The 10,365-nt window shown below is 53.0% G+C and overlaps 2 protein-coding genes across 4 annotated transcripts in view; both read right to left on the bottom strand.

The window, feature by feature from the left end:
• EXOSC6 (exosome component 6) overlaps window positions 1–581 on the bottom strand; it is a 1,957-nt gene extending 1,376 nt beyond the window's left edge. The window contains exon 1 of the mRNA XM_017868618.1: window positions 8–581. Within this exon, the coding sequence (XP_017724107.1) occupies window positions 8–268 (261 nt within the window). The 5' untranslated portion in view covers window positions 269–581. The remainder of the gene's footprint in view (window positions 1–7) is intronic.
• Window positions 582–670: 89 nt separating this feature from the next.
• Window positions 671–10,365, bottom strand: part of AARS1 (alanyl-tRNA synthetase 1) — a 38,493-nt gene continuing 28,798 nt past the window's right edge. Inside the window, exons 12-21 of one of the 3 annotated variants that reach the window (XM_017868727.1) lie at window positions 9,865–10,043; window positions 8,569–8,682; window positions 6,827–7,033; window positions 6,180–6,364; window positions 3,824–3,932; window positions 3,028–3,141; window positions 2,314–2,433; window positions 2,107–2,193; window positions 1,660–1,773; window positions 671–1,293 (exon numbers count right to left, since the gene is read on the bottom strand). In XM_017868727.1, the coding sequence (XP_017724216.1) occupies window positions 1,108–1,293; window positions 1,660–1,773; window positions 2,107–2,193; window positions 2,314–2,433; window positions 3,028–3,141; window positions 3,824–3,932; window positions 6,180–6,364; window positions 6,827–7,033; window positions 8,569–8,682; window positions 9,865–10,043 (1,415 nt within the window). In that variant the 3' untranslated portion in view covers window positions 671–1,107. Of the gene's footprint in view, window positions 1,294–1,659; window positions 1,774–2,106; window positions 2,194–2,313; window positions 2,434–2,464; window positions 2,625–3,027; window positions 3,142–3,823; window positions 3,933–6,179; window positions 6,365–6,826; window positions 7,034–8,568; window positions 8,683–9,864; window positions 10,044–10,365 lie in introns of those variants that run through there. The other 2 variants (XM_017868726.1, XM_017868729.1) reach the window with 2 other exon arrangements.

Genomic DNA, 10,365 nt, shown 5'->3' on the forward strand with positions numbered 1-10,365 from the left:
CCGGGGCCTCGCCGCCAGATCCGGCCGGGCCGCCGCCGCGCTCGCCGCCCTCGGCCTGTCGCGGGCCCGACACTGCACACAGCACCTTGGTGCCTCCCGCCTCCAGGTAGGCCGAGCCTTTGGCCTGGCTCAGCAGCCCCGCGCGCGCGTAGACTGGCCGCAGTCGCGTTGGGTCGCGGGCGGCGGGCCCCTCCTCCTCCGCCGCCGCGTACAGCTGCGGCGGCTGCGACTCTTCAGGGCCGCGGATGCGGCGGTGGTCCCCGGGCATGGCGGCTCCTGGCGTGCGAGCCGCTTCCGCCCAACGCACTGCCGCACCTACTGGTTCTTCCGTTGCTTAAAGACGGGCGCCTGCGTGAGGGCTGTCGGGAGAGTGATGGGCGGCGCTACAGCGCCCGCTGGAGGCTCGGAGGGAGAACGGCCGGCGTCCGCGGAGCCCTGGTCCCACTCATGCAGGGCTGCCTGATCATCCATCCCGCTGGAAGGGAGCGGGAGAGCAGCTTCAAGGCTTCTCTGCTTCCACTAACCCCCCCCCATCTACTGAATTATGAACGCTTTGCTCCATGTCACCCTACCTATTTGGCCTCCACCTCCACAAACGTTTGAGGCAACCCCAGGGGCTTTTTCCAAAATTTAGGGTTCTGGGGCTGGACTAGGTGAACACTACAGCAGCCAGTAGAAGCCACAGCATTTATTCTACAGACGCCAGGAGCCAAGGGCTGTCAGAACAGCGAGCCCCACCTGGGAAGAGGGATAGAGATCATGCGGCATTAAGTATTGCACGTGGTCCTTTTATTCTCTGCAGCAAAAAACGATTCGTCCTTGCTGACGCGGAAAGCTCAGGCTGGAGAGCCGTTCGTTATCTACAGATGCGAGCATGACGATCAACAGCAATGCGGGGGTAGTGGTTCTCGACAGATGGCACTGATGTGGAGGGCTCAGGGCAGAAGCGTAAGGGGCGCTGAGTCACAGGACTGCTCGTGAGGGTGTTCCAGGTACTGCCGGGGTAGGAGGGGCTCTCAAAAGGTCCCAGGATTCAAATGTTCTTGTAGCAGATGAAGAGCTCCCGGCTGGACGGATGGAGCCAGTGGGAGCCACCTCCTCCCCCGCTCAGTTCTTTACATCCCCGAGGCGCAGCTGGGCGAAGGAAGTGGCCAGCTGCAGCGCCTCCTGCAGGCAGCCAATGTTTTTGCCTGTGGCCTGTGCAGACACATCCTTGCCCCCACCTTTACCGTCCATCAGGCCTGACACCTGCTGCACCCACTCGCTGGCTTTTAAGCCCCGATTGGCTGCATTCTAGAAGAAAGGAAGGGAAGGGGCAAGTCAGGACAGAAAATGGGAGTGAGGGAGGAACGAAGGAAAAAAGGATGGAGGAGCCATCACCCACTCCTTGCCCTGGGTGATACTGCTGGAGGCCAAGACAGACTTTACGGCGCTAGTACAGGGGGCAGTCATGGCCACTGCCAGGACAGGACAGAGTGGCAAAACCAAGTATCAACCAGACAGATGCAACCAACGAGGAGGCCTGGGTAAGGGGTACTGGCAAAGGTGACAAACAGGCAGGCAGGAGACGGGCTGTTTTAAATGCAGGTTGTACACACACAGGCCTCAGCAAACAAGCTTAAGACCCAACACTTCCCACTGGTGCAAGGTGGTTCTGACCTGAGGGACCTGACACAGGCACGTGATCTTGCCAGCCTCGTTGTCCACCGTGAACAGCATGGCAGACGTCTGAGGGGAGTGAGTCTTGAAGAGCTTCAAGGCTTCATTCAGGGCCTGTGGGAAGGACTTGGCTCAGGCCATGGTGCTGGAGCAGGGACCCTCACTAGTGTGAGCATTTGCAGCCCTCAGAAGGACTGCCACCCACCCCCACCCCTTCCCAGAGCAGGTGCCTTCCTCAGGGCCTGGGTGGAGGACCCCAGTGCCGGGCCCTGCCCACGACCTGGCCCAGGTGTGCCTCCCACATGCCGGGAGCTGCTGTTCCTCCCAACCTTAATCCCAGACAGTGGGCCCTTAGGCAACCACTTGGCTCAGAGCCACAGAGGTCACGTATCAGCCACCAGAGGGCTGATGAGCCCCAGGGGAGGGGGGCCCCGGCCCCTGGGTTGCCTTGGCTGAGGCACCGCTCTCCATCTCCAGGATGACGAGGGGCTGGTTGGGGTTGCTGTCGATGAGCTGCTTTGTCTTTTCTAACACCTGCAAGAAAAAAGTCCAGAAGAGCAGCTCAGACCAAAAGCCCAGGCCCCAAACCCCTGGCTGGATCCTGCCGGCCTTTGCCTAGGAAACACTCTGGCCACCGGTGCTGCCAGGACTCACTCGTTTCTGGACATCAGCTTTGCTGGCTCGGTCTAGGTCATCCATGACCTTCTTTAGGGATTTGAGAGTCTCCCGAAATTCGTCCTTCTGCCACTGGGGGATGACTGCAGTGGCCAGGGCCTGGAACCAGAACCAGAAGACCATCTGAATCTGGGCCACAACTTGCTGGGATGTCAGGGTCCAGCCCACCCCACCTGAACCCAAGTCCTCCCTGACTAGTGTCCTGGAAAGGAAAGCAAAAACACAAAGCTGTCTTCTGGCTTTGAGACCAGTCCCTTCTGGAGCAGCTGCGGCAGGTGAAACAAGCAGGGCTAGAGAGAAAGGAAAGGCAGAAACCAGGGTCCAAGTCAGGCCCAGTCCTTACCAGGCTGGGAACAGCCTGTGATGAGCTTCCCGGCAGCTTGAAATGCAAATAAATGCCAGGCAGGCTTGGAAGCAGGGGGCAGCCTTTTCCCCTTCTCCAAATCCCTCCACCCCAGTGCCCACACATGCTTGGGAAGCGCTCTCCTGCTAGCAGCAATGGAGGCAGCAGGGAACCTCCAGGGTCCAAAGCCAGGATCCATGGGGTCCCTGCTACAAGGCTGCAGGACAACAGAAGTCAGCCCAAAGGCCCATTTCACCAAGAACCAGGGCCTGACTGACTACAGGAGATTTACTGAAGATAGGGCATGCCTCATGCGTCAGGCCCTGAGGAGGGAGGGAAGCCACCCCTACCTCTCCAAGGTCAGCGATCTCCCTCTGCACGTCCTTGTTTGGAGCAGTCTGGGCCTTCACTTTGGCTTCCATGACAGAGAGAGATTTCTTCAAGCTCTCTGCTTTCCTGAGGGCCTGGGAGGGGACACCGGGTCAACCCCAGGCAGGAGGCCTGAGTCAGCCTCACTATCCTGGGTCTGAGCAGCTGCAGAAACCCCAGTGGCAGGCCCTGCAGCAACATACCCCAAAAGTGTCTGGGGAGCAGGTACTGGCAGCACCAGGCCCCAGCAAGGAGCACAGTGCTCACAGGCCCACTGGCAAAGGTTGTACCTAACTCAGACTTGGGGATGATCAAGCTCGAGAATCAGGAACCCCATCACCTAGGAAGTGGCTAACCCTGGGGCTTTAGCACAAGTCAGACACACCAGTTCCCATGACAGAGCACCCATCCTCTACTGCACGGCTTCAGACTAAGCACGCTCCTAGGGGTATTTGGATCAGTGCCGGGGGCCATGAAGCCACAGCGAATCTATGTCTTACACCCTCCTCCACGTGGAGTCCACATGGAGATAAGAGGGGGTAGATAGCCAGATTTACATATATTTTAAGACTAAACACAGGAAAGCTAGGAAATCTTGTATGGTGGCAGGTTTCTTCTGCCAAGCAGGGGTAGGACACTGGGGCAGGAGGAGTGGCCCAGTCTGTACTTTTACTCTGACTGCAGCAGCCACGCGGAGCACTGTTTGTTCTATGGATTCGCAGACTGGGCTCCTCTTGCCCTCTTCAGATAAGCCACAAACCAGCCTGACCTGCTCACCTTCTGGGCTTCAGCACCCGTGACAGCCACAATCCTCCGGATACCTTTGGCGATGGCTTCTTCCGTCACAATCACAAAAGCTCCTGCGTGACTTGAGTTCCGCAGGTGCCTGAATAGCAGAAAACAAAGGCCATGGTGAAAGAAGTCCTGACAGCCCTTGGCTGGGGATCTCACTAGCGGATAAGAGAAGCAGGAATGGGTTGAGAGTCAGGGATAGCCTGGGCTTAAGAGTGTTCTGACACCGAGTGAGACACCAGCTCACCAAACCTGAGTGTTCTCAGCTCTCAGATGGGGATGATGCTCCCCACGTAGCTGCTATGCAAATTAAATGAGGCAAACAGGAAAGTGCTTTGTGGTCCTTAATATCCAATACAGTCTTACCATTAGGCTCTATGTGACAGTTTTGGTCCTGTGGTGGAACTTAATGCTCTATTTTTGTATTCCTGCTCATTAGGGGACAATTTGAGGATTGCTGTTAAAATCTTACCACAACCCCTTGAACAAATAGGCTTTATTTCTCAGTTGTTCAGAGAACCTCAAATGCTCATTAATTCATCCTCATTCTTTGAGAGTGGTATAAAGGTTTTTTTTTTTTTTTTTTGGAGATAGAATCCTGTTCTGTTGCCCAGGCCAGAGTGCAGTGGTGCGGTCTTGGCTCACCACAACCTCTACCTCCCAGGTTCAAGTGATTCTCCTGCCTCAGCCTCCCAAGTAGCTGGGAGACAGGCACCTGACACCACTCCTAATTAATTTTCGTATTTTTAGTAGAGACAGGTTTTCACCATGTTGCCCAGGCTGGTCTTGAACTCCTGACCTCAAGTGATCCGCCTGCCTCAGCCTCCCTAAGTGCTGGGCATGAGGCACCGCACCCAGCTCTTGTATAAAGTTTTTGAAAGCTGTTTCCTGCCCAATTCAGCTGGGCAGAAAAGCCTGTAACTCAATCCCCCAGGCCCCTACCCTACTCTGCACATCCCACTTGCTCCCTGCCTGCCAGAGGCCTGCAGGGGACCCTGGACGGTCTCAACCATGACATTAAGAATGTTCTTTTTGGCCAGGTGTGGTGGCTCACACCTGTAATCTCAGCACTCTGGGAGGCTGAGATGGGTGGGTCACCTGAGATCAGGAGTTCATGACCAGCCTCAACTCGTGGAGAAACCCTGTCTCTGCTAAAAATACAAAATTAGGCCAGGCACGGTGGCTCACACCTGTAATCCCAGCACTTTTGGAGGCCGAAGTGTGTGGATCACGAGGTCAGGAGAGCGAGACCATCCTGGCTAACATGGTGAAACCCTATCTCTACTAAAAATCCAAAAAATTAGCCGAGCATGGTGGCACGCACCTGTAGTCCCAGCTACTCGGGAGGCTAAAGCAGGAGAATGCCGTGAACCGGGGAGGCAGAGTTTGCAGTGAATTGTGATCAAGCCATGTGCACTCCAGCCTGGCAACAAAGCAAGGCTCCGTCTTAAACAAAATTTGCTGGGCGTAGTGGTGGGTGCCTGTAATCCCAGCTACTCGGGAGGCTGAGGCAGAAGACTCGCCTGAACCCTGGAGGCGGAGGTTGCAGTGAGCCAAGACGACACCATTGCACTCCAGCCTGGGCAACAAGAGCGAAACTCTGTCTCAAAAAAGAATGTTCTCTTCCTGGCTGGGCATGGGGGCGCATGCCTGTAGTCCCAGCTACTTGGGAGGCTGAGGCATGAAAATCGTTTGGCAGGGAGCCGAGACTGTGCCACTGCACTCTACCCTGTGGGACACAGCAAGACTCCACCCCCCCGCGAAAAAAAAAAATTCTTTTGATAAGGCTTCATTTGGAAGCAGGAACTTTCCAGGCCCCCATGACCTTCCCAGAAAGGCCCAGAGAGCTACAGAGGAATCCAAATTGGCAGAAGTGGCTATCCCATGCCAAACTGAGCTGGGTCAAGCACGTAGCCTGCTCAGGGGCTCTGAGACAAAAGAGCTACGTTCCCTAGATGCCGCCCAAGCTGTCAAAGGAAATTAAGTGAGATACCAGGAATGGAAAGGGCTAGGACTACATCAGGAGCTCAATGAGCACTCCAGGCCTTGCTGAATCCCAAATTCACACTAGCCTTCTTGTTAGTTTCAGCCCAGCAAACAGCAGCAAGCAACTGCATGGTAAGTGTGAATACAATGTTTTCCACCTTATCCTCCTGGGAATGTTTCATCAGGAAATGTTAACATCAGATACGGGAGGTCTAATGGGAACACTATTTAGCAACTGTATTTCTGAGGACTTCACTGCAACCTTAGAAAGACGAGAGTTGTTCTAGCCTAAGACCTACATCCTCAGAAGGTGATGGCAGATGACCCGTCTACTCTGCCCCTCCATGGTACTCACGTTCCCCCACAGAACTCAACAGAAGTCAGGGAGCCGGCAGGCCCAGAGGGGTCATCCAGCAGCTCAGACACCGGGACTCCAATGGAGACGACTCGCACAGGGTCAGGATAGGTCTCATCAAACACAGCCCGTAGGCCCTGGATGGCTTTTGCTGCTGCCAGGGGGCAATCCTGAGTGTAGACGGGCTGCCAGACAAAAAAGAAAAGAGCTGGAAGAGATCCCTGGAGGTACGGTACGACAAGGCAGGAGAGCATGGTCCTGCAGGCAGGACTTGCGTTCCGACCTGGCTCTGCCTGGCACGTGCCATGAGCTTCCTGAATCACACGCCACATGCAAAGTCAAGGGCATCAATATGGGAATTTCCAACTATTTTGTTAAACTGTGGACCAAATCTTTTATGTGAACAGACTCAACTAGAACAGCTCTGGTTCTCCTAAGGTGGGGGTCAGACAAAGGCCTCTCCCTCTCCCCTTCAGCAACAACCACCACTGCCCCCTACAAAAGCACAGGTGAAGAATCACTGCTTTAAGCAAATATACATGCAGGACGAATCTGGTAAAAACGGAGTGAGAGCACCGCACTGCTGAGACTGTGGACAGACAGTGATGGTGCGGGGAGGGGAGGCGTTCAGCCGTCGCCCATCCTACCTTGGCTGCCTCAATCATCTCATTAGCAATCTCTTCAGCCTTCTTGATCTGTTGGGTGGACATGGCTCCCTTGGCAGTGAAGTCAAATCTAAGGCGGTCAGGAGCAACCAGTGAGCCTTTCTGGTCAGCTTCCCCAAGCACTGAGCGCAGGGCGAAGTTCAGAATATGCGTAGCTGTGTGGTTGCTCATGATGGGTCTTCGTCGGGGCTGGAAAGGGCAGAAGGGCTCATGGAGAGATCTGTAATAGACTGCTAGTTATATCCCGGTACCTGCACCCCCAAGTGCTACAATTTTTATTGGAAATATGACTGTGCAGAATAAAGGTTACACTTCCCAGCTTCCCTGCGGCTAAGTGTGGCCATGTGACTAAGTTCTGGTCAACAGGTTTTGAGCAGAAGTGCTGTCTACCATTAAAGGGATGGGACAGGTCCTCCCATTTCTTTTCCACCACCTAGAACAGGAATTGCCAAACGATGGCCTATGGCTAAATCTAGCCTGTCATCTGTCTTTTCATTTTTAGAGACAGTCTTGCTCTGTTACCCAGGATGGAGTGCAGTGGCGCAATCATGGCTCAGTGCCACCTCAAACTCCTGGGCTCAAGCGATCCTCTTGCTTCAGCCTCCCAAGTAGCTGGGACTACAGGTATACACCACCACCCCCAACTAATATTTTTTATTTTTTGTAGAGATGGGGTCTCATGTTGTTGCCCAGGCTGGTCTCAAACTCTTGGCCTCAAGCAATCCTCCCGCCTCAGCTTCCCCAAATGTGTGTGTTTATAAATTTTTATAAAGTTTTTTTTTTTTTTAATATGGAGTTTTGCTCTCGTTGCCCAGTCTGGAGTGCTATGGCGCGATCTCGGCTCACTACAACCTCCACCTGCTGGGTTCAAGCGATTCTCCTGCCTCAGCCTCCCGAGTAGGTGGGATTACAGGCATGCACTACCACACCCAGCTACTTTTGTATTTTTAGTAGAGACAGAGTTTCTCCATGTTGGTCAGGCTGGTCTCAAACTCCAGACCTCAGGTGATCCGCTCACCTTGCCTCCCAAAATGCTGGGATTACAGGCATGAGCCATTGCGCCCAGCCATAAACAGGTTTACAGCAGACACACCTGTTCGTTTACGTATGGTCAATGGCTGCTTGTACACTCCAACCACAGAGCTGAGTAGTCATAACCAAGAGCATGTGGTCCACAAAGCCAAAAATATTTAGTATCCAGTTATTTACACAAAGTTTGCCAACCCCTGGCTTAGACTATGGAACTGATAGCTATCCTCTGAACCAGGAAATCAAAGGCAACGCCCCAGGAAAGAAGTTGGAGTGACAGGTGAGGAGAAGCCAGGCCCTCTGACTCTGTGGGGCCGAGCCTCCATATCAGCTTGAGCTTTTCAGAACATACACTGCTATTCTGTTTTAAGCTACTCTTACTCTGGAGCTCTGTCACATGCCACAGAGCCTACCTCTTCATGCTTCAGCATCCTTGGCTCCTGAAGAAGTAGGTAAGGTTAGAAAAGCAATCCATGAAAGCAAGTCCACAGGATCTTAACTGAAATCACTGACTTGGGAACATACAGATTAACTCTTAGGTGCATCCCTCACAATCCACCAAATGCACTGAAATTAACCCCTGCGGCCTACTTACAATGTCACTAGGGAGTGATAACAGTGACAGGACAATTTAAAGCCGGAGGAGAAGGTGATTACTAACCAAATCCAATGGGGGCCACAGTAACCCAACTCACCTCATCAATAAACAACCGGACCTGATCCCCCACTTTCAGGTCACCGTAGATCGTTCCGATGTGTAGCACATACCCTCCTCGGACCTGAGCATTCTTCACTGTAAACTCTGTTTTCTAAGAGGGGTCAAGGAGGAGACCAATAAATAAATCCTTAAAAATATATAAATTTTCTTCTGTTTTCAATATAAATTCGTGTATATAAAAAATTCTCTTTACATATGTAAATTGTACACACACATATATTCCATTAATATTATTAAATATAATTAAATAGGCCGGGTGCAGTGGCTTATGCCTGTAATCCCAGCACTTTGGGAGGCTAAGACAAGTAGATCACCTGAGGCCAGGAGTTCGAGACCAGCCTGGCCAACAAGGTAAAATGCCATTTCTACTAAAAAAATACAAAAGAGCCAGGTGTGATGGCAAGTGCCTATAATTCCAGCTACTTAGGAGGCTGAGGCAGGAGAATCGCTTGAACCCAGGAGGCAGAGGTTGCAGTGAGCCAAGATCGTGACACTGCACTCCAGCCTGGGCTACAGAGCAAGACTCCATCTAAAAAAAAAAAAAAATTTATTTGTGCACACACACAGACACACACGACATTAAGAAGCATCTTAGAATTTTTTTTTTTTTTTGAGACAGTCTTGCTCCGTCGCCCAGGCTGGAGTGCAGTGGTGCAATCTCAGCTCACTGCAACCACCGTCTCTTGGGTTCAAGCGATTCTCCCCTATCAGCCTCCCGAGCAGCTGGGATTACAGGCATCCACCATTATGCCCAGCTAATTTTTGTATTTTAGTAGAGACAGGGTTTCACCATGTTGGCCAGGGTGGTCTCACACTCCTGACCTCGGGTGATCCACCCACCTCGGTCTCCCAAAGTACTAGGATTACAGGCGTGAGCCACCGCGCCCAGCCGCATCTTAGAATATTTAAAAACTTCCGTAAGGAACCTGAAGCCTAGGGAGACAAAGTAACTCATTCAGCAGCAGCAGAGCTCTAGGCTGTTTTCTACAGGGACACCTCCCCTTCAGAGAGCTGCCTCTCCTTTTTAATGTGCAAAGCTTGTAGGAAACTTGCACCCTGGCTGCAAAAATATTTCTATGAGGGTACCCAATGGCCAGGAAAGCAACAGGTACAAGCAGCAGCTCCCTCAGCTTCAGAAATACTGACCATGGAACCCAACCCAAAGGGGTGTCAGGACTGCTCCCAAAGCCTGGAGCACAGTGGGGCAAGAGCAACTCCCCGGCTCCATGCCTGGCCCTCCTCGGCTAACAAGGAAGAAGAACTGTTGGCTCACATCCTCGCTGCTGTCATCCACCTTCACCAGGTAGCCTTCGTCATAGAGCTGCCCTCCTTGCTCAGCATAGAAACAGGTCTTGTCCAGCACCACTCCACACTCCTGGCCTGTGGACACCTCTTCCACGAACATCTTCTCCCTGCGCAGAGCCATCACTGTAGCCACTGTGTTCTCAAATACTGCTCGAGGGAATGCACAGAAAGGGGACAATGGATCAATGACCTTTTCATGCCTTCTTAGCAGACTTTTGCTGGATTCTCTTTCTCAAACTCTTCTTAGCTCCAAATTGTCCAACTGTATTTTGGAAGCAAACCCATTAGACTATGAAAGGGCTTCGTGGCCGGGCGCGGTGGCTCAAGCCTGTAATCCCAGCACTTTGGGAGGCCGAGACGGGCGGATCACGAGGTCAGGAGATCGAGACCATCCTGGCTAACACGGTGAAACCCCGTCTCTACTAAAAAATACAAAAAACTAGCCGGGCGAGGTGGCGGGCGCCTGTAG

This window comes from Rhinopithecus bieti, unplaced genomic scaffold (genome assembly GCF_001698545.2).
Source record: "Rhinopithecus bieti isolate Rb0 unplaced genomic scaffold, ASM169854v2 scaffold_2574, whole genome shotgun sequence".
Classification (NCBI taxonomy): domain Eukaryota; kingdom Metazoa; phylum Chordata; class Mammalia; order Primates; family Cercopithecidae; genus Rhinopithecus; species Rhinopithecus bieti.